Here is a 24,128-nt window from a genome sequence, read left to right as displayed (position 1 = left end):
AGCTGAATTTAGGGTTTTCCTGTGCTTAATCTTTAAAAAAAAAATCTATTGGTTACATTTATAGTGTATGAGGGGACTGGTGCTCTCCCCATACCATCTGGGTCCCAAGGATCAACCAAGCACTGATGTGGTGGGAAGTGCTTTAGCCCCTGTGCCAGATCTTGATGTAGGGACCAGACCTGTTTGTGGGAAGCTGAGACCTAAGTCTGTTGCTTACAGAAGTGTTGATGGACAGCAGTTTGCCACAAGTTCCCTGTCTCCTAATAGCTGTTGTTTTGCCTCTTCTGAGGACTAGGAACAAACTCCTCATAGCAGTATCACTTTCATTGTTAACAGCACGATTTTTGTCTGGGGTAAACTGCTGCTAAAACAACAAATCCAGGTATAAAGTTGTAGGAAATTCAGCCGGGTGGTGACGGCGCATGCCTTTTTAAATCCAGCACTCGGGAGGCAGAAGCAGGTGGATCTCTGAGTTCAAGGCCAGCTTGGCCTACAAAGCTAGTCCAGAACAGCCAGGGCTGTTACATAGAGAAACCCTGTCTTGGAAAACAAAACAAAAAACCAAAAAAAAAAAAAAAAAAAAAAAAAAAAAAAAAAAAAAACCATACAAAATTCAAACCAGGGCCAGTGAGAATAAAAGGCATCCCACCCCCACCCCGCTTAGAAATGACACCCCACAGCTCAACAAAAGCAAGTTTGGTTTATTTGAATGGTTTCATTAAATAAGTCTACAAAGGTAACAAACTGAAGCACAAGGCGCAATCTTACAAGAAGCGCAACACCCGGAGTTAGTGCAAAATGTACAGTTAACGGCTGCTGAGAAACCCCAAGGTTTGAATTCAGTTTTAAACAGTGTACATTGTTAAATAACGTAAGGAAAACATTTATAATTCGGAAAGTTCTTTTTAAATGTGGAAAAAGATACTCAAAGTGTACTATTAACACAAAAATAATTTAAAACAGTTCAGTAGCACTAGCTCGTTCCTCTAGGCTTCAGTTATTTCATCCACAGGAGGGGGAAAATCAACAGTAAATAAACCTTTGTGAAGCGGGAAAAGACCTAAAACCAAAACCAAACAAGACATGCTGCATCTGGCTCCCTCTACCTCTGGTACAAAGTACTCCATCATCCTATAACCCACTTCATTTCCACATCTCTCCCAAACGGAATAAATGAGTCAACACTTTAGTAGCAGGACCTGAAACAAAAGCCCTGCTCTTCACACTTCCCTCCTAAAACCTTCAGCTCTCACTTGTATCTTTGGGCCCAGACCAACTGCAGAAGAACAGGATTCTTACAGGAAGAAGGGGTTCAGGTAGCCAGGCTTTTGCTAGTGTGGTAACTCCTGGGATGTGTCATGAAGTTGGAAATGTGACAGTTCCCAACTCAAAGTGAAGGAAGCACCCAAGAAATAAGGAGTTCTACTCTCCACTTTTTCAGATTCCAAACAGCCAATTAGGTACCTATTGCCAGAAAACTGCCCATTATAACTAGGTGTAGCACTACATAATACTGGTTGGTTGCTGTTATTTGGGGATATGAAAATTTGAGAGCTCTGATATATTAGCTCTGATATAGAAGCACAGGTGGCACAGTAGATTCCGGCTGTGCGACCATTTGGACATTGTAAAAGAAACGGGGTAGGGAAGGAAATAAGCACTTTTCCTGCAATGCTTCGAAAGTCACAAGTGGGTCTGTTTCCCACAATACAGCGCTTGAAGCAGAGAGATGTGTGGTGCATGTGCAGTGAGAGCTGGGGCAACCAAGCAGGTTTCCTTAGAGCAACTTTTTCCATCTGTGACTTGGCACTGTCATCCTTCCAAACTTAAAATCTGGCCCACTCCCCTCTCATTTTGTTTTATTTCGTTTAGGTCTTGTTTGTTCCCTGGCCAGGCGTCACTTCAAGCGAGCTTGTCCCCCACATCTCCAGTCCTTGTCTTTCACCCAGCTCACAGCCCTCCTCTTTCTTTCTGAAACAGCTTTGTTTTCAACCACTGATGCCAACTTCTCACTGTGCTCACTTTACACCTGCTCTAGGCAAATCTGCTGAACGAATGAAAAAACAAAAACAAAAACTTGAAACCAAAACACTTTCATTTTCCCTTTGGCATATCCACTGCTGGGGTCACATAGACCTAAGGTTTCTTTCCATACACCCTCTGATGACCTGGGGTCTGGTAAGTCGATGCTAACAGCAGAAGCAATAGAAGTCCAAGGCACTAAAATATCCAGCAAGCAATACTGGGAGAACAGAAGTATTCAAGTACAGTAATTTATACAATCTTACATTCACATTTATTTATCTAATACAATGGAAATACAAAGGAAAAAGTTAAAGTGTCTTAATAAGGACAGAGCTAGCTTTTGTGTGTATGTGTGTGAACCTTTTAAACCTTTCAAATTGTACTCTTAAAACTAATGTTGTCCAACAACATTTATATATCACAGTGTTTCCACATCAAAACTGATGGCAAAGTTACATGTCCACAGGGAACGTCATTTTTTCCCCTAATTGCTAATGCTGCAGTCAAAGCTGCTAATATCTTTTGCTTAAAGCATTAATGACCTATATAAGAAAGGGTTGCAACTCCAGTCCCCTGGTATTTTTTACTAGGTTGTGAAAGGAAAAAAAGAAAGTGGGGGTAGGGATCAGAGTGGGAGAGAACCTTTTTGTCTTAAGGTGTACATTGTTGAGGAAATAAGGAATTCAGGGCATATGTCAAAGTTAAGAGCTCTCCCCACTCACAGATACATATGGGTCTAGGCTTATACCTAGCTCTTGGGGCAGAAAGCCCCTAGGCCTTACTGGTGGGTACAGAAATAAAAAAGCAGTTTCAGGCAGCCCCTCCACCAGAAAGCTGCTCTTTCCTTCTTATTTGAACTCCAACAAATGGAGAAGGAGGGCAGTTCTCCATTTTGAGGGCTCAAAATGGTATTAAAAACATTCCCTTCTGGCAAGAAATAACCAGTTAAATGCAGCACTAGTAGTTAGTATATAGGCTACTTCCCCACCCCCTACCCCCCAGCATTCCATTCCCTGCCCCCAAATATACTCAGTTAACACCCTTGCGTCTGACTAGGTGGTACGCAGGTTGGAACCTGGGGGGTTGCTGATGGACTTCTGCAAATTGCTGATGTTGAAATTCTGCAAGGATGTTGTTCCTACAGGTTGGAACTGGCCAAGCGGCTGTGGTGCTGGACCACCTGTTCCACTCCACTGAGTGCCAAATGGGGCAGCTGGAAAACCATACTGCTGTGGGGGGCACATGGACTTGGTGAAGTGACCTAGAGAGGTAGCAGATGCTGCAGAGATGGGGGCAGAGCCACCCAGGTTTGAGGTCATGGAAATGCACAGCTGCCCAGGAGCAGAGAACTTCCTTGCCATCCCAGGGCCCTAAAAACAAGAAAGTAACAATGAGAATTTGGCACAGGTGTAATATCCAGACACAGAGTGGGTGACACTGCAATGCTGCTCTACAGCTGAGATGTCCTAATTTTTTAAAAAGATTTTTTTATTATGTATACAGTTCTCTGCCTGCATGTACGCTTACACAACTGCAGAGGGCATCAGATCTCAGTATAGATGTCTGTGAGCCACCATGTGGTTGCTGGGAATTGAACCCAGGACCTCTGCAGTCAGTGCTCTTAACCATATCTCCGAGCCATATCTTCATCCAGATGTTCTAATCTTAGTGTTAGCAAACATAACGAAGACTCCTATAGTATTTATTGGCTCTACACTTAAGAAGATAAGTGAGCTGGGTGGTGGTGGCACACATCTTTAATCCCAGCACTAAGGAGGCAGAGGTAGGTGGATCTTTTTGAGTTCAAGGCCAGCCTGGTTTTTAAAGGGAGTCCAGGACAGCCAAGGCTACACGGAGAAACCTTGTCTTGTGGTGCAGGTGGGGTAAGTGGAGTGAAAACGTAGGTCTGAGATCTGTGTCCATGTGGCGAGTATGTATGTGCACACATAGATAGTGCAGGAAGCTGAAGGAAAAGGGACCAAACACTCACCTCATAATTCATGTGTCCTTTGCTGCCTCTCCTGCCTGAAAGATTCATGGCATCTCGGGCCCAGTTGTCTACTAACTTATGCAGGTCATCTGTGAATGTGCCCTTCCTACTGGAAGTCATGGCAGGAGGCTGAGCCTGGGCAGCCTGGCTACTCACTGTTCCTCCAACAGTATTTGTGCTGCTGGTCCCTAGAATTGAAAGCAACACAATACTAGCATTAAAGGGTGGTGGTGATGGTGATGGTGGTGTCTGGGATATAACTTTAGGGAAAAGGGAAAATGTCACAGGAAAATGATTGGCAAGCCACAGAATGGAGAGAATAATTGGGAAGCCATGCAGGAGAGGAAGATCTCAATGTTTTATTTATCCTTTTGCTTTTGCATAGCGGGTAATAAAAGTGGTTTCTCTTCCATAGCTTGTAGATGAGGCTTAACAACTTGGAATGACGGCAGGCATGAAGGGCAAGGGCTTCTTTCAAAGCATCTTTTAATGCTGGGACTGTTGGACAGTGCTCTATTCCCAGCACCACCCCGGATGAGGGAGTGATATGGTCCACAAGGCTGGCTGCTATGGAACTTTGTAGAAAGCAGGGCCAAAGAAGTACTGTGCAGTGGGAAAGTTGAAGTAGTACAAATGCAGAGATTAGTGCTTGCAGTAGAAAAGATGGGGTTCCCAGACCACTTGAATACTGTGGCACTCTTTAACCACTCTTTAACAGAAAGAAATGATGAGATGCAACATGCTCTGTTCAAAAGAAATTTCATCTGGAACCATAAATATAACTTTGTAAATAATATGAATTTGGAAGGAGTCAGGCTTCCACTCCTCTCAATGTCTCATGAGAAGAGGAAGATGTGCCTGCATTTCTCAGCTCCAGGAAGTTATGGTTTTGTTGAGGACTTGGGTTTTAGTTGGTCAAGGATTCTCATCCCTTCTCCCAACTCTTCCCAATAGAGCAAGCACTCCTGGGTAGAAGCAGCAGGAAAACGTAGCTGAGGGAAGGGTGCAGAGGGGATAGGTTATGATGAAGGATTTCTATTTCTATGGTTTGATGAGAGAGAAAGGAGGAGTCTGTGTCCTGCCTGATTTCGGCTCTGCTGGAGGGCACACTGAAGGTTTTTCGAAGAGGCAAGTTTTAGGGAAGAGGGAAAGAAGAGTCATGGTCTTATTTGTTTTTTTATCCCCCACTTTATTAGCAGACTTAACATTTGCTACATAGTAAATAAAGGATACCAAAATTGTGAGCCAGTAGGCCCTACCATACTCAAGGAACTCTGGGACTAAGTGCATGCGATTTTGCTTTCAACGCCAAAGCAGCACACCAGACCACAGCAGCACACCTGAAGCAACCCTATCTACTACAAATGCCCCCTGCCCTCTGTTGGTACCAAAAGGTGTATCTACTTTTACCACCCAGGGACTATGTCTCTGGCTAAAAGCATGTTTGTGCTAGAGGAAAGCTAACTCAGGTGAAGCTGGAAAGTGAGGATGCTCACATGCTTCTTCTGGTTACTGTGGCAAGACATGAATTATTGCAGTCACATGGTGCTTGCTAGAACTGCAGGGGATTGTTACTGTACACAGTTACAAAGTAGAGAAATTCATCTAGAGTGCAGGAAACCAAGTGGGAAAGTATAAAAGCACAGGAAACAGCCTTCCTTGAATAGCAAATGTGGGACAAAGGTGCAGGGGGAAGGAAACCCAGGTCATGAAGATGGGCAGTCACAACAGTAAGAAGACCCAGAAAGCAGGCATGCGGCATGCACAAGGACTAGCATCCTCCTGGATAAAAATATCACAAGTGAGCAGAGCTGTCAATGCCAAATTTGAAGCCAAGTCAGGGTGGACCTGCTTGTCCAGAGAGCTCATGCCAGATGTCACACTTTTCTATTCTGATGCTAGTTGCTCTTGATGCTGTGAGGGTCCTTTAAAACCAATTGCCATTCACTTCAGTCTACATGCCTCAATATTATATTCTGAAAATGAGGTTTACTTTACAAGGGAGATTCACTCTATAGTTAACTTTTTTATTGTAGTATCTGACTGTAAGACAGGATTAATAGGCTTTGTGCAGCGTGTGCTAACTTTTAAATGTTTTCAGTCCCCCTGAAAGCTCTATAAAATAGAATAGATTTTATTCCCCTAAATTCATGCTCTGAATTTCTCCTATCACTAGACTACCACGTGAAGAAGTGTGTACCAGCTGTTATATGAGTCACACTTACTGCCAAAGAAGCCCACTCACAGAATTTTATTGTTAACTGTCTCAATTCTTAAAAACCTGTTGGGTACTGAATTCCTAATATTTACATTTTATTTTAATGAGAAGCCCTGAGGCTGAAAAGCCAAGTGCTATCAACCAAGTAGCATCCTCCCCAATAGCTGAGCAGCAACTTTTACTGAGCTATGAATGACATGGAGCCCATGGCTCTCTCTGCACCTAGATCATGGTTGAGTATCCACGCTCATTGCTTCAGAGACTCTTCTGTATAGAAGCTAGGCTCCCTCCATCTCCCCACTCCTATCCGTGGACATCATGGATCCACGACTGACACAGCTGGGCTTACAGGACAGCACTGACTACAAAGAGTTTTCTTAATCTGGAAGTACTGGAAGTAGCAGTAATTAAATATAGCAATTTAGCATGTGAAGGTGTATCTCAGAAAAGGGTGAAGGGATGCATGGAAATTAGGAAACAGGGAGTTAATGAAGCTTCAGAATTTAAGGAACTCATGGCTTTGCAATCAGGACCAAAAGTAACAGAAAGAAAAGATAATTACTACAGAGCTGGTTGCAAGGACAGACTTTTTTCACCATCTTCCCTGAAGCACAAAGAGAGAGCAATGTGTTAAAGAAATATCAGTGTAAAATCTTTATAGACTCTCCAAACAGCACACAGAAGCCCAGCAGAGAAAGCAGGAGGGGACACAGTTGAGTGGGACCTGTAGCCCCTACATGTAGATACAAGTCTCTGGATAAATCTAACTGGTTGTGAGTATTAACATAATTACCAAATGGCCTGTAAAGCCTGGAAAACAGATGTTGAGCTTGTACATTTAATCTTTGTTTCTAAAATATAATGTGGCATTAACGTTCTGGAGGAGGAAGGGACAGGTCTCACTGCTTGAATTTCAAATACCCAAGCAGCACTTCATTGACTTTGTCCTACTTCCTGTTTCTTCTGCTGGGTTGTTATAAAGCATTTTAATCCAATACATTGTTACAGTTTTAAGTTAATTTAAACTGGTTGTTATATTTCCACATTCTAGGCTTGCTTCTTGACCCCCACATGCCCCATCCCTTCCAGAAACAATTTTAAAAGTATGTGGAAAACAAGCAACCTTTAAATAGAGATAGAGCATTAAGCCAAGCCGTGCCTCCAAACTACTTTGAGAATATAGGATAATGTATCCAAAATTACTAGGGGTCCCCACTCTTCCAAGCACCTGTTTTCTTTCTATGTATTTTTAAAGATTCTGCCTCCTAGGATTTGTCCAGCAGTTTTATACAACATATCCTGATGCATCTTCAAAAGGTATAAGACCTTTCATTTTCAAACAGATAATACTGCCTATACTTAAGAGTATGGTATGAGAAATTAATTGAAATGGTGCTTATTAGATTTCACAGAAAGAAGCCCTGGTTTGCCTTCTTTCTTCTTAGACATACTTATCAGGTTGTGTATCACAGGCCTGGGCATGTCACATCTTACTGCAAAATACCCATCCTATAATTAATGTCCTTACATCTTTCTAGCTGGACATATAAATTAATGTTTATTCAAGTGTGCTAATAGCATGCATAGTCCAAGCTAGTCTAACCAGAAAAAGGACTGATAAAAGTATACCCCAATTATGCATGCTTGGAGACTACCAAAATGGGCAATGCCTTCCAGCCACTTTGTTGAAGAGCTCAGCCCTGGACCACTGACATGTGTGGGAATGTGGTAAAGAAGACTATAGGTAGAACCAACCCATGACCAACTCAGGAGAAAAAGAAGAGGGGAACAAGGATGACAAATATGTCAGTGAGGGAAATAGAGGTTAAATCTAATACACAAAGGTACAAGAGAACACAGCAGAGCATAAATTCTTCCCACCATGAAGAGGCCAAAGGCTCCCTGAGCCATACTTAGGAAACACTGATGGCTTTAGCACATGCATTTAAAAAGCACTAATAACCACACCAGAAGTTTGAGGCCTTAATTAGTTGTATTTCAAACTCTAACAAAGTTCTTTTTCTTAATTGAGTTTTTGTTTTTAAATTTTTTCTTTTTTTCTTTCGATATACATTTATTGGCCAACTACTAAGCACCAGGTAGGTTTTTGCTAACCTCAGAGGAACTCAGAGTTTTCTAGGTATCAGCTATTTTTATGGACTGTATCATATTTAAATTGCACAATAGCCCTAGGAAGTGGGCACTGATTCCATTCCTTACACAGAGAAGACGAGAAGGGCAATTTGTTACTGCCAAATCTGTCACCTTCTTAAGATTTATTTTTATTTCATGTGTACCGGTGTTTTTCCTGCATGAGTGTCTGTTCACCATGCGTGTGCAGCGTCCTGAGGCTGGAAGAAGATGCTGGATCCCCTTGGACTATATTACAGACAGTTGTGAGCCTCCATGTGGCTATTAGAAATTGAACCTGAGTCCACTGGAAGAAAAGCCAGCGCTCTTAACTGTTGAGCCGCCTGTCCAGTCCGACATGGCTTGTATGTGTATTGGTACATATGGAGGTCAGAGGACAACCTCAGGTGTGGGTCTTCATGAGGCACCCAGTTTTTTTCTGAGGAAGGGTCTCTCACCAGCCCTGGGCTTCCTAACATGGCTAAGGAGATTTGCCCATGAGACCTGGGATCCTTTATCCAACTTAGCTAGTATTGGGGTTACAAGTATAAGCCAACTTGCCCAGCTTTTAACTTAGGTTCTAGAAATCAAACTCAGGCCCTCAATCTGTATGGCAAGCACTTTAGTAACTGTATTTTTCTAGCTTCCTGCACCTTGTTTTTAAATAGAAAGTGAGGAAGTTCTACTAACATTAAAGTAACAAATTTCACTTGCAGGTATTTGGCTTTGGGCTTTAAATGCTCTTTGAACTACTTAATCTCACAGAATTTGTCATAGTAGTAAAGAGATTTCCAGCATCTTTTCAACCTGTACACATTCAGGCTTAATTGAGAAGGTTTCAACTCATGTTTAAAATGGAAAGCAGGGTGACTTTTAACTTCAGTCAGAACTGGTGGCCAACAAGCTTCCTATCATTTAAAAAACTTTATTTTGAAAAAGGGACTTATTATGTAGTCCATGCTGGCCTCAAGCATGCAATCTTGGCTCTTCCCTCTCCAGTATGGTAACCATGGGCATGTACCAGCACTCCTAATGTCAGGACAGGCAGACAGCTCTGAATATGACTGTGTATTACAGCCTTAATATGGATAGAGCCTAGCCTAGAATAGATCCAAATGAAGCCATTCTACCTGGGAGTTATTTTGAAACCTATAAAAACCCATTGTTGTTTCTGGATCTTTTACTATAACTAACATGGGACCCAAACTTCTGAGGGTAACAGTTAGCCAAGCCACTGAGTAGATGAAATATAAAAGAGACAAATGAAAATGGACTGCGTGACAAATAAGATCCAAAACAGCAGAAAAACAAGGACAAGGAAGGAGTAAAGGTGTTACACACAAAGAGCCAAGCAGGGCGTACTCAGAAATCGGGTCCTCCTGCCACCAGGTTTGAATGTCACCTGCTCAGATGCACAGTTAAACTTGGCACAGCCTGTGAGAAGGGAAAAGGAAAGAACAGAGAGGAGAAGAGACAACACAACTACAAGATGTTAGAGCTCGAGGCTGGAGTGGTGACACACTGGATGGCATGTAGAAGAGTGAGAGCCGCAGGGAAGTCCATCTGTTGTATGGGACAGAGATACCAGGCCTCACTCCAGTGGCAGAAGTGAAACTTTTCTTAGTAGGAACAATGCTAGCAACTTTGTGTTGTTTCTTATTAAGAAAATATATTAACTGGGTAAAAGAAAAATTAAATGTCTAATTTCTAAGTAATTGTGCTAGAGGTACTTAATTATCTGTAGGTCTGTCCCTCCAGTCCTTCCTATCCAAATACCCAATTCATTTCAATTTTTTGCCTTTTTTCTTTTTTTGAAGCAGGTTTCATTACTATACCTAGCCTAGACTCAGTCTCATGAGTGCTAGAACTAAGACCATATGCTACAATGCCCAGCTTTTCTTTCACTTTTTAAAATTTTTTTATTTTTAAATGTTTTGCCTGAATGTGAGTCGTGCACCATGTGTATGCATTGCCCTCAGAGGCCAGAAGAGAGCATTAGATTCCCTGGGACGGATGTAAGCCTCATGTGGGTGCTTTGAACTGAATCCAGGGAGAGAGCAGCTCGTGCTCTTAACACTGATCTACTCAGTCCCTCCTTCCCGTTCTCACTGTGAATTTTAGTTACTAAAAGCTCTCTGTAGTAGTATTTTGAAAAACAATAAGACAAAATACTATTTTGGAAAGTAGAGTATTGATCAAGAATGGATCTTAGGATACTTCTCTCTTGGAGCCTCTCCTTTTCTCTGGAATTTTCTTAATTTCCTTAGTAACTCTATGTTCACGATGCATTAAAAAATAGATTTTAGGGGCTAGTCATTTTAGTACGCTGCTACCATGTTTAGAAATTTAAAAGCACATCAGCTTAAAAAAAAACACATTAGTTTTTCTTTTTTCTTTTGTATTTTGAGACAGAATTTCTCTGTGTAGCTTTGGCTGTCCTGGACTTGCTTTGTAGACCAGGCTGGCCTTGAACTCACAGTGATCCGCCTGCCTCTGCCTCCCGAGTGCTGGGATTACAGGTGTGCGCCACCATCGCCTAGCTGATATTAATTTTTAAAACTGCTAGCAACTCCTTAGAACTCTGTCCACAAAGTTTTGGCTTACTGTGAAAGGTTAAGATCTAAGCCTTATATTTTTGGTTGTGAGCCTAGCCTTTAACAGCTGAGCCACCTCTCCAACCCAAGATCTAAGTCTTTTTTGTTTTGTTTTGGCTTTTTGAGATGGGGTTTCTCTGTGTAGCCGTGGCTATCCTAAACTCGTCAAGATTTAAGTCTTTAAAAAGCTATTCATATAGGCTTCAAGTGTAACGATCACCCTTGGAAAAGAAGCTTTTTCAGAGTTGAGTTTGATGGCTTAGTGCTATAATTCCGCACTTTGGCGGCTGAAGCAAGAGGACTGCCAGGAGTCCGGTGTTAGCCTGAGCTCCACCCTGAGTTGTAGATCAGTCCAGTCTAAGCTAAAGAATGAGGTGCTGTCTAAACAACAACAAACAACCCAAGCAACAAGAACCTATATATATTACCAGCTGGCTGGAAGCAAGGCGGTCAGTGATTCTAATCACAATTCAGCTTTCCTGTTAAGCCCTATCACCAGTCACTGTGTAATAAAGCAGGTTCTTTTTGCTCAGATGATGGCAGTAAGTTATTCATCTTGCTTCTGTCCCAAGTATGGCAATATAACTATTTTAATGTTTCTAGAAAATGGTGATCACTTTGAATTCTTACCTTGACCTGGAGCAGAAAGGCTTGGTACTGAAATGGCACCATCACTGGTGAAGGCTGAATACAGGTTGTCAGTGGAGGGAGATGGCTTAAGAGGCTGTAACAGCTGGTTGTGCCCAGTCTCTTGGGTGTTGCCTGGAGGATGGAGGGTCTGTTGAGGGTGTAAGACTGAAGTTCCACTCTGACCAGACAGGTTTCCTGCTGAAAGATAAAGAGGCTTGCTTGAAGAAACATGTAGAAGGGGCTGAGGATGTATCTCAACTCACTTAGTATTCATCAAGTATTGGGTCTGAGCTCCAGCACCACACAAAGCAGGTGTGGTGGTGCATGCCTGTAATCCCAACAGTTGGGAAGTGGAGGAAGAATACTCAGAAATTCAAGGTAATCTTTGACTACATAGTGGGTCTGAAGCCAGTTTGGGACCCTACCTTTAATAAATAAATAATTAATAAAATAAAAAGAAAGACTAAGAAAAAAACACATAAACCTTTCCTAATACATTTATCATTTCTGTTTCCTACTTGTCCCGAGTGGTTACTACTACAGCATACAACATACAACAACCACAACAACAACAGTAACAACAGCCACACACATGTATACATTGATTAATGGGCAAAATCCTTATTGATATGAAGGTGAGAAACAGCAAAATGTTTATAAATACAGGGTTATGAATTGCTCCTCAAGAACGATAGCTTTAGATAATGCAGAGCTCACTAGCCTGAGGAGAACATGGAATAGATACAAAGGCGCTGGAGAGATGGCTTCAGTTCTAGGGGATCCAACGTCCTCTTTTGACCTCCTCAGGCACTGCACACTCGTGGTACACACACACACACACACACACACACACACACACACACGCAAAACACTCATAATTGTAAGATTATGCTTAAGAAAAAAGCTACAAAGAAGGTGTTAAATAATGATCTAGGAACTGACTAATGAATATTTAAACTACTTTTGGTTAAAGGAAAAAGAAACAAAAATTAATAGTAAGAAGCTTCAAGGTACGTCAACTGACCATCATTTTTTCATTTCCAAGTTACTAGTTAAATAGAAATATACTAGAAGGGCATGTCAAAATCTAGAGTCTGAACAGTTTCCCATATACACACATTTCTACTAATTAGTTGCATGAGTTGGTCAAGTGCTTAAGAAAGAAAGGTTTGAATATCTATAAAAAGTTCTAGACAAGAGAATAGTAAGGAATTTCTAAATGCTTGCTTTTCAGAATTTAATTAGACCTGGAGAACTAATGTGAAATCAACCTAATTTTAGCCTTCTTTTACTCTGAAACCAATTAGCTGTTATGCGCTACATAATTTCAACAAGGGCAAAAACTTTCTAGCCCATTAAAATGGACATAGTCTATTATGAGAAATGATTATTTCATCTTTTATTATAGACACCAAGTTCTTTATCCTAAGACAGATACAATAGAAGCCACGCTTCATAAAGATATTACCATATAGGCACACCCAAGTCTCTTTGATAGCTACATTAGGTTTATCTAATTATGGCCAATTCATAGTCATTTAAAGAAAGAACCTGGGGTCTGGAGAGAGCTCGGTGGTTAGGTGGCTGCTCTTCCAGAGGATCCAGGTTCAGTTTGCATGTTGCACATAGCAGCTCACAGCTGTCTGTAACTCTAGTTCCAGGGGGTCTGACACCTTCACACAGACACCAATATATGCAAGAAGACACCAGTAACCACGAAAAAATAAATAAATAAATGAAGGAAAAAGAACCTGAAGTTACAACAACAACAGCAACAACAACAAACCAAAAAACCTTTTTAAAGATATTTATTTACTATTTATACAGTATTCTGCCTGCATCTGGAAGAGCAGTCAGTGCTCTTAACTGCTGAGCCATCCCTCCAGCCCATTTTTTTCTTCTAAACGCCCAAGGGTCTAGTGAAATGTTGAGTTATATGAATTAATAGACAGAGCTAAATGTTTATCCTGAAGAATAATCATAAATGAAGATTATCAATAAATAGAAATACTGATTAAAAAAAAAAGCCTATTTCTATAGAGTCAAAAGAAGTTTAAAATATACCGTAGATAGAAGAATCAAAGAAGCAGGAATTTTAGAAAGCCAAACTCAGCTGGGCATAGTGGCGCACACCTTTAATCCCAGCACTCGGAAGGCAGAGGCAGGCGGATCTCTGTGACTTCAAGGCCACCCTTGTCTACAAAGGGAGTCCAGGACAGCCAAGGACCTGTAGATAGAGCTCATATACACTAAATATATATATATATATATATAAATAAATGTTCAGGGGGGAAAGAAAGAAAGCCAAACTCCTTTGAAATTTGAGTATGCTGTCTTTATGCACACCAGAAGAGGGCATCGGATTGTATTACAGATGGCTGTGAGCCACCATGTGGTTGCTGGGAACTGAACTCAGGACCTCTGGAAGAGCAGCCAGTGCTCTTAACCTCTGAGCCATCTCTCCAGCTCCCAAACTCCTTTGAAATTTGAGAAAGTTAACACATGGTGGGAGATAGAAACACAAGATGACTGATTTGACGCGGCCCAGGGTTTTTACCTGAAAGCTGTGGGCTTTTATTGCCCAGTGAGCTGCTGCGACTAGACTTGCTGCCTTTGCTTTTAGTAGGTCTCCTTCTTCTCCCTGACAGAGGTGCAGCTGGAGGAATAATGACTGCAGGAGGAACCTTGCCCAACTTGGTATACAAAGATTCAATTTCATGCTTCTGGCGACTCTGCAGGTCCTGAATCTCTTTAAGATGTCTAGAAAAGATAACAAAATATAGATAAAAATATAAACATTACTGAGGCAAGAGTTAAAGCATACTCTTAACCCAGCATGCATGGGTTTACATAGCTGTGAACCCTTTTGCTAAATGTGCTGTGAGATCCTAGTCTGACAATTCATCTGCTGGCCTCTACTCCTAAGACATTCCAGTAAGCTAGCCTGGATGAAAGCACGTTAGAGGGGAAGAAAAGCTTAGGGGCATACAGAAGTAGGTACCTTTGCTATTGTGATCCAAGTATTAACAAAACTGTAGTGCTATTATTACATTCATGTTATAGACTAACAATCAAGAGTAGTTAGTTATTAACAAAGCTGGAGAGATAGTTCACCAGTTAACAGCACTTTCTCCTCTTGCAGAGGACCTGGGTTCGGTTGCCAGCATCACATCATAGCTAACAACTATCTCCAACTCCAGGTGTAGAGAATGATACTGTATTCTGTCCTCCATAGGCACCAGGTATGTACACATATATACACTCAGGCAAAACACATATATACATAAACAAGCATCTTTCTCTAAAGGTGCCGTTAACAAAAATGATTTAATAATATAAAGGTTTTGAAGAGATCCCCTAACTAGAAATGCCATCACAGTGAATGATGTGTTGTAGCTTTTGTGTATCACCACTTTCTGTTCAAATGTGATATAAGATTAGCATCTGTACTGAAAAGCTATTAATACCAGGCAAGATATAGTATCTGCCAGTATTTTACAGGAAAAAATTACTTACTTTTCTCGTAGTCGTCGCAGTTCTAACCTTAAGTCTTCATCCTCAATGTCCGACTCATTATCACTACTCATATAAGAGGAGTTGAATGAATTACTAAGGCTCTGACTTAGACTCTGGATGGGAAGGCTCTTTGAACACAGGGGAGGGGGAGAGTGGGGACTACCCGAGCCATCCTCTGTACCCCTACTTAGAAAGGCAGCCTCCAGGTCTGAAGATGGTCCATTCAGATGGGAAGGTTCTGCCAGCTCAGGCTTCTCCTTTGGTATCACAGCAGGAGTAACAGTTTGTTCTGAATCTTCTTTTTTGGGCTCTGTGACCTTGTCCTCAGTTCTTGAAACAGAGAAACGGCCTACTTTGCTTGCTGTGGCTGTCACCTGAAAACGTCCAACCTTGGCAGGCTGTCCTGTTTCTGACTCTGCTTCTAGGGCAGGTGTTTTGTGGGCGCTGTCTGGCACATCTAAGGAGATGCCAGGGATAGTAATTCCATTAGGCTCTGGCTTTACCAGGGTGCTCTCTGGACTACTACTTGAAAGGACTGATGAGTCTGATGTGCTAGATTCAAAATGAACCGACTTTGTATCTTCTGACCTATTTTTACGCTCTTTTTGGGCATTATCCACTGTAACTGAAACCTGATGGAAAAAAAGAATGAAGTATGATTAAAAATGATGTTCCTGGCAAAGGTGGTGGTGCATGCCTTTAATCCTACCATTCCAGAGGTAGAGGCAAACAGATCTCTCTGAGTTCAAGGCCAATGTGGTCTATATAGCAAGTTCAAGCCAGCCAAATCTACATACATAATGAAATCTTTTCTCAAAAACAGAACAACAACAAAACCCAAAGCCAGAAAGAGAGAGAGAGAGAGAGGGAAAGAGAGAGGGAGGGAGGGGGAGAGAGAGAGAGAGAGAGAGAGAGAGAGAGAGTGTGAGAGAGAGAGGGAGAGAGAGGGAGGGAGAGAGAGAGAGAGAGAGAGGGAGAGAGAGAGAGAGAGAGAGAAGTGGCGGGGGGGGGTTGGACCTTTAGAAAAGAGGAATCTGTTGGTAGCTCAGTTGTCATAATGCTTGCCTAGTATGAACGAGGTCCTTGGGTGAGATCTCCAGCACCAAGTAAAAACCAAGGTTAGTGGTGCATGCCTGCATCCCTAGCACACTTGGGAGGTGGTTGTCAGGAGGATTAGAAAGACATTCAAAGTCACCTTTATCTACAAAGCCTGAGCCAGAGAATTTAACTTAAAGGGGGGAGGGAAGGCAAGAGAGACAGGATGAGGGTGAAGGGAGGATCATTGTGAAGTAAACTGAACAGCTATTACAAAGGACAAACACATCAGTACAAAGATGCATATTCTTAGTGGCTGCTAACTAAATGACTCATTTTACCTCTTATATGACACGATTCAAATTCATATCTCAGTAAAATTATCAATAACAGGTTAAAGGATCTTCAATGTTTCCTACTGATTAGATTATATCCAACAAACATCAAACTCAACAATAAGATCATCTATGTCATAGTTTGTTCATTATATAAACTCAGCCCATTCCAAACTCTTAGAACCTCAATTAGCAAATTAAAAGAAAAAAGAAATCACCTATAACTCCCAACTCCAAGGACTAGGCCCAAAAACAATTTTAAAGTAGTTGTGAAAACAGTTTTATATGGTTCAACCAAGTGGGGAAATAAAATGTAGTATTACTTGATGTTGACTTCCCTTGAGGGCTGGATCCTAAGAAAAATACCCTAAATATAAAAACTGCTTTTAGACATAAATGTTTACTATTATTACTTTCCTTAGTGTTTTAGAAGATTAAAATAACCAGGAACAGAAGAATATCAAGGTAAACCAAATAGCTATTGAGAAAAAGGATCTAGAAAAGACCATTTAGAGAAGCAGTAGCAGTTGTTGAGGGGTAGGTGGGAGAAACTATGTGTTTGCATTTTATTTAATTAGTACCAATGATTTATGAGAGGTAAATGATAGAGAGCCATAAAATGGTATATAAAATACATCATTAGATTGATAATTATTCCCCAAGTATGTAGAGAATATATATTTCCCTTTTTGGTGATATTTAAGATTGAATTGAGGGCTGGAGAGATGGCTCAGAGGTTAAGAGCACTGCCTGCTCTTCCAAAGGCCCTGAGTTCAATTCCCAGCAACCACATGGTGGCTCATGACCATCTATAATGAGATCTGGTGGCCTCTTCTGTTGTGCAGGCGCACAAGCAAGCAAAAACACGGTATACTCAATAAATAAATAAACCTTAAAAAAAAAAAGATTGAATTGAACATGCTACTTTAGTGTCCTACCACTTAGTATATCAAAGCCCTATTTTCAATTTTTATTTTTTGAGAAAGGATCTCAGTAAGTTACCAGTCTGGACTTGAACCCACTCTATGGTCCCAGGAAGGCTTTGAATGAATGGCCTTCAACCAAGTATCTGGGATCGCAGCCCATGGCACCAAGTTTGGCTAATAACTTATTATATATCCTGACCCCAAAAGAAAAGATCAAGGCAAAGAAAATGATCATCTTACCTGAAATCGCCCCATTCTAACAACACCCTCTTCTGAACTAGTTGCTGGGACACGGCCTTCAGAACCTTGATAAACAGAAGTAAGAAGAAGATAAAAGCAAATTAACATCTTTTGACTTTTTTTTGCAGTTTCACCAGAAACATGACATTAAAGATTCCTTTCCCACCTTTAGAGACAGTCTGCTAGGTTGAAGCTGACAACAGAACGAATCTTTCTACGTCAGTTTCCCAAGTGTTGGAATTACAGGTGTGCAAACCAGCTAGAGATTTGTTTTAAAAATTTTAATTACAACTACAGTTTATTTATGATGTCTATATGTGAGTATGGGTTTGCATGTACAACAGCACATGTCAGAGGACCACTTTCAGGACTTGGTTCTCTATTTATACAGTGTAGACCCTGGAGATAGAAAGCATTGAGTTTTTAATCTTTTAACATACATACAAAGAAAATTCTATTTATTTATTTTGTATGTGTATATGTATGCATTCTTAGGTGCCATGAAATGTCAGGATGTCAGTTTGTGGCAGTTTGTTCTCTTCTCCCATCTTGTGAATCTTAAAGATTAAAGTCTGGTTGACAGGATTAGCAGCAGGAGCTTTTGCCTGCCTACATCACACTGGCCTTTTTTTTGTTTTTTTTTTAATATTCTCAAAGTTGTCTGAGAAATAGTCTCTTGGATCTATGCACTACAACTCTGACAGACATTACTAAACTGACTGCCAGAGGCTTTTTCCAGTGAGGCTGAGAAATGCTACTGCTTATAGTTTTGTTTTGTATTTTTGCTATTAAGTAAGTATTTTCATAGTGCTTGCCTTTAACCCCAGCACTCGAGAGCAGATCTGAATTCAAGGCCAGCCTGGTCTACAGAGTGAGCTCCAGGACAGCCAGGGAAAAAAGAAATCTTGTCTTGACTCCCCCTCCCCCCACAAGTATTTTCATATATGTTTATCTTTTTGTATCCTTTATTTATTAGTCTGTGTAGAATTTTAGAACTCTTTGTATTAGTAAATACTTCTCTGGTTTTCATTGATTCCTGTACTCATGTCAACTTCCCCCATCCAGCAAGTAATAAATTTTACACAAATAAATATGCATTTCACAACTGGGCACAGTGATCTCAGCACTTGGAAAGAGAAGGCAGGTGGGCCTTTTGTGTATTTGAGACCAACCTGATCTTCAGGACAGCTACGGCTACATAGTAAGACCTGGTCTCATTTAAAAAAACAAAACCAAAAACAAAATAAAACTCAATTTTAAAACTCAGTGTCATTCTAAAAGACTACTACTGCCTACTCTGGGTTGTGCACCAAACTTAGTAATCCGTTCCTCTTCTGTATTAGTAGTTAGAAAACTGTGATTAATGGAACAAATTTTGCTTAATGCTCATTTATAGAAATACATTTATTTTACTGGAATGCAGCCAAGCTCATCCACTTACATATTATTAGTTGCTGTTAAGTTTGGAGTATAATACAAGATTAAACAGAGACTGTGTGACTTGAAAAGTCTTTTAATAAGCGTAGTCTCTGGCCTTTAAAAAAGTTTCAGTCCGACATGACAGCACACACTAGTAATTCTAACACTCAGAAAGTGGAAGGGTAAGAATCAGCAGTTCAAAGTAATCCTTAGCTACACAGAAAAGTCCCTCCACTCCTCACCCCTGTAAAACAAAACAAAACACCAAACAAAAAACACCAAATGGTCCTGGACTCTGCTCTCGATACTTGTGGGGAAAGGCATAAATATTGTTCTTAAGTAGTTCAGGAGGCTTTACAATTTTTTTAGTATCTAAATTATATACATATTTTCATATATAAATACACTTTTATGGCTTTTATAGCGATATTTTATGATGTTTCATTTGCAATTTACTTGGAATTTTGCCTTGGTCTAAACTAGTGTTCATCGTGGCTTTATACAGATGACTATATAGTTGTCCAAACCAGTTATTAAGATTTCCTATCTCGCCAGGTGTAGTAGCACACACCTTTAATTCTAGCATGTGGGAGGCAAAGGCAGGTGACTTCTGTGAGTTTTGAGGCCAGCATTGTCTACATAGTGAGTTCCAGGGCTATGTAGAGAGAGAATCAGTCTCTCTCTCTCTCTCTCTCTCTCTCTCTCTCTCTCTCTCTCTCTCTCTCTCTCTCTCTCTCACACACACACACACACACACACACACACACACACACACACACACACACAGAGCATAGACTGAACCCATGGATTTGTGCTTGTAAGGTTTCATTCCCAGTACTGGGGTAAATATCAGCTTTTATTGTACACATTTAAGACATCTAATATACATTGAAAATCTGTATTTTGTTCATTTCTAGACTTTCTAAACTGTTGTACTGATCTCTACTATTTTTAATGGGAGTCAATTCAGAATGTAATTGCCTTGAAAATAAACTATAATGTCTACACTGATAAATTAGTATCTTACATTTTTATCTATAAACAAATGCACATCCAGGTTTTCAGCTAAACTGTATTTCTATATACTCAGTGTCACAAATGTTGATAATTACCTACCTGTAAGCTTACTATTCCTCCTCCTTTCCCCCCTTGAGAGTGTTTAGCTATGCAGCCAGGCTTGCTCTGACTATGTTTGAGTGGCAGTCTGGTCTGCCTGTGCATGCTAAGCACTGGGATTATAGAGGCACGGCACACCATCGCACTTGCCTTCCCCCCCTCCCCCCTTTATCGAGAGAGTTTCTCTGTGTAACCCCAGCTGTCCTCAAAACTCACAGAGATCATCCCCCAGTCTCTGCCTTCTGGAGTGTTGGGATTATAGGCATGTGCCACTGTGCTCTGCATAAACTGCCTTTTGTTGTTTTGTTTTGTTTTTGTTTTTTGAGACAAGGTTTCTTTGTGTAGCCTTGGCTGTCCTGGACTTGCTTTGTAGACCAGGCTGGCCTCGAACTCACAGCGATCCATCTATCTCTACCTCCCAAGTGCTGGGATTAAAGGCATGCGCCACCACTGCTGGCTTAAATTGCCTTTTGTAACAGCAAAGGATCTCATGCTATGAAGCCATACAATGCTTATTACATGTACTTCTTCACCCCAATACTCATTCAAGACTCATTAATCAACTAATACTTCCTGCTTTATAAACTAGTTAGTAATGCTTCTTAGTCATGAAACTATACAAAAATTCTTATATCTAACAGTCTAAAGTGTACCAACATTGTCAAGAATGTGTCTTTTGAATAGTAGATTCTATTATCAGTTACAGGTAGAACTGGGTTCAATAAAACAAAGGAAGGAGGAGGCATCTCACCATCCTTTTGAAGCTGAGTTCCTGCTTCTGTAACTGCTGTTGGAGCCATCATGGACACAGGCTGCAAAACACATACACACAGATACCACAGAATCTTCAGTTTTAATCATTCTTACAGCTTTTGCCTTGTCACCTTTCCTCTGGTCTATGTAAAATGGCAGAAAGGTAGTATATATAAAAAAATACTTTTGTTTAATGCAGTGGGTTTTTTATTTTTCTCCTTTTTTATTTTACAACCTAAAGGTCTGATATAGAAAGGTAGCTTTTAGGAAGAAACATCAAACCTGAACTCTTTACTGTTCTCCGTTTTATAAAAATTTTAAGAATTACTTATACCTATGTGTATGCCTACAGGTGCCAGCAGAGGCCAGAAAAGAGCATTGGATTCCCTGAAGGTTGAATTACATGCAGTTGTGAGCTGCTAGAGCTGGGGGTCAGGGAACTGAGCTTTGGTCTTCTTCAAGAGCAGCAAGTGTACTTAACTGCTGAGCTTTCTCTCTCTCCAGTATCTCTCACAAAATATTTAAACAGTGTAGCTTAGATATTTATTGCAGATTTCTTTTTCTTTTTGAAACAGCGTTTCTTTGTGTATCCCTGGCTGTGCTGGAACCTGCTCTGTAGACCAGGCTCAGGGATCCATCTGCCTGTTTCTTTCTTTTTTTTTAAAGACTGGGTTTCTCTGTGTAGCCCTGGCTGTCCTGGACTTGCTTTGTAGACCAGGCTGGCCTCAAACTCACAGTGCTCTGCCTGCTTCTGCCTCCCAGGTGCTGGGATTAAAGGTACGCACCACCATGCTCGGCTCTGCCTCTGCTTCTTAAGGGGCACCTTGTGACACTATGCCTTGCTGGAAAGTAGTTTTAATCAAAACATCGACACAAGGGTTTAACCTCTACCAAAGCATAAACACAAAATTCGTAAGACAGATCTGCAATATAATTTTCCCAGAGGTAAAGAAATAAAACACACCAAACATCTCTGAAATCTTTTCCATAGTCACATTAGGGATTAGTGTTATTCTTAATCTGTGCCATTTTTATTGACAAGGACTCTGAATAGAATTAAGGTAATAATTATCTAGATGGTAATTTGTGCTCTAGGAAATAATTTGAAGATATATGTATTTTTAAAATCAAGGCTTTAAAAACTTACACCAACTGAGGATATCACTGTAATATTCTCTGGACTAAGTGTTCTTCTCAATTGAGCATCAAGATCTTCTAGTGGTTGCTGGGACTAAGCAAAAGCAGTTACAGTATTGTAAGTTGTTTAGCACCTTCAGAGTCCCTATATATGGCTAATGCATATCGAACATTATTTTATGCTTTAGATCACAACATAGCATTTGTTGTAATACTGAATATGAAACCCAGTAGAGTATAACATGACGATCTATCAGCTTGTGGGCCTATCAATCCTTAGGGTAATTCAAGTACATTTATGCTTTTGTACTTTCAGAGTCATTTTTATCTTTTATGCTCAATATTAGTGAATTTACTGTCTTCTATATGAAAATACATTCCAGAAAATTTATCAGAATCTATTGTTAGATTATTTCCCATACCCATTTTCTTTCTTTTTTAAGAAACATGTTTTCTGCTGTGTAGTTCAGGCTAGCCTTCAACTTACAACAATCTTCCTTGCTCAGTTTCCCAAGTGCTTTTACCAACATGTCTAGCTCTTTCTCAGTTTCAACATCTTTTTGGGAACTGCTCTTTGAAAAAGATAGCATTAACACACCTTGTCACTATCAAGGGACAGTCATCTATCTTTCAGCTCTTAAGATGTGTACTTCCTTTTCTCATTAATGGCATCAAAGAGGTACTATGTAGCACTAGTGTATATCTTAAGTACCTTCTATCTTTGCAGTAAGCTCCAATTCTGCTTCTAACCTTGTGTTTCTTTCCTAAATGCAGGCTTTTTCCCATTAACTTCACGTATGTCTCATTACACTTTACCTTCCCTCAGAAATCCGGAGGCTGTCTTATGTGCTTTGCTATGTTTCCCAAATTGGTTTCAAACTCTTGGGTTCAAGTGATACTCCCAAAACATGGTTCCAGGGTTCTGATGACATGTTTCTAACAAGAACCAGGCTAAAAAATACTTTCACAATTTATAGGTGTTTGCTTTTCTCCTAAAATTTTATGGCTGGGCTGTAGTTTTCTGTTGGAGTTACCCTATCATGTTCTATTGAAAATTACAATAAAAAAGTAGAGATTAAATTCATACTGTGCTTCTCATATAAGCAACTTGTCGTGTGTTTCTTATATATAATTTAAAAATTAATTACAAATATTTCAGATTTACTTGCTGTCTTAAGTCAGAGGCTTTTTCATGGTTACAATGCAATCAGTACAAGTGTTTTCTTGATGACAGTGCAATTAAATGCACTGGTAACAGAGTGGTGGGAAAAGTAAATAATAACTTAACTTTACAGGTATGACCATATCGCACCTCAACTACTTCACTAATGAAAGAAATGATAAAACGCATTAAGAAAAACCTTGTAAGCCCCACAGAAAAGCTGTATCCATCTGGTTCTCTCACCCTTCTCCCTCTGGAGAGGGTCTTGCTATATAGGCCAGCTGCCCTAAGACCTATGTTTTTGCTTGACCCAACCAAGTAGTGGGATTATAGACCTTTTTCTACCAGGCCTGGTTTGTGGTTCCTTCCTTTCTTTCTAATTTATTTTATGTACATTAATGTTTTGTCTGCATGTCTATGTGAGGCTGTCAGATTTTGGAGTTACAGACAGTTGTGAGCTACTAAATGGGCTAAATGGGAACAGTCAGCGATCTTAACCGCTGAGCCATCTATGGAGTCCCATGGTTCCTTTTTTTCTTTTTTCCCTCCCGAGACAGGGTTTCTCTGTGTAGCCTTGGCTGTCCTGGACTCACTTTGTAGACCAGGCTGTCCTCCAACTCACAGTGATCCACCTGCCTCTGTCTCCCAAGTGCTGGGATTAAAGGCATGCGCCACCATGCCCAGCTGGTTCCTTATTTAAACAGAGTGAGCACAGAGTGAGAAAGATGAGAAAGAACTCTGACGTGGGGCTTGAGGGTGGGGCTCAAAGGATGCTGACTTCTGGGGTCTATTTTCTGATTCAGGAACTCCTAGTTAAATACATACAGATTTTTATTTATACAATAGTTTAGAATCTTAACTTTACCTTTTTTTTTTCCTTTCAAAGTTTCATTTTATGTGTG

General features: G+C 40.5%; 1 protein-coding gene across 20 annotated transcripts in view; it reads right to left on the bottom strand.

The window, feature by feature from the left end:
* Positions 1-681: 681 nt before the first annotated feature.
* Positions 682-24,128, bottom strand: part of WNK1 (WNK lysine deficient protein kinase 1) — a 118,650-nt gene continuing 95,203 nt past the window's right edge. For 6 of the 20 annotated variants that reach the window (XM_084766065.1, XM_084766054.1, XM_084766055.1 and 3 more), the window contains 10 exons: positions 22,075-22,158; positions 20,926-20,986; positions 17,640-17,704; positions 15,104-15,735; positions 14,145-14,347; positions 11,588-11,785; positions 9,705-9,797; positions 6,796-6,837; positions 4,016-4,203; positions 682-3,395 (listed from right to left, as the gene is read on the bottom strand). In XM_084766065.1, coding sequence (XP_084622191.1) covers positions 3,078-3,395; positions 4,016-4,203; positions 6,796-6,837; positions 9,705-9,797; positions 11,588-11,785; positions 14,145-14,347; positions 15,104-15,735; positions 17,640-17,704; positions 20,926-20,986; positions 22,075-22,158 — 1,884 coding nt within the window. In that variant the 3' untranslated portion in view covers positions 682-3,077. Of the gene's footprint in view, positions 3,396-4,015; positions 4,204-4,829; positions 5,125-6,795; positions 6,838-9,704; positions 9,798-11,587; positions 11,786-14,144; positions 14,348-15,103; positions 15,736-17,639; positions 17,705-20,925; positions 20,987-22,074; positions 22,159-24,128 lie in introns of those variants that run through there. The other 14 variants (XM_084766066.1, XM_084766064.1, XM_084766073.1 and 11 more) reach the window with 10 other exon arrangements.

This window comes from Acomys minous (assembly GCF_964271855.1).
Source record: "Acomys minous genome assembly, chromosome: 17".
Classification (NCBI taxonomy): Eukaryota; Metazoa; Chordata; class Mammalia; order Rodentia; family Muridae; genus Acomys; species Acomys minous.
This window is presented reverse-complemented; position numbering and strand designations above follow the sequence as displayed.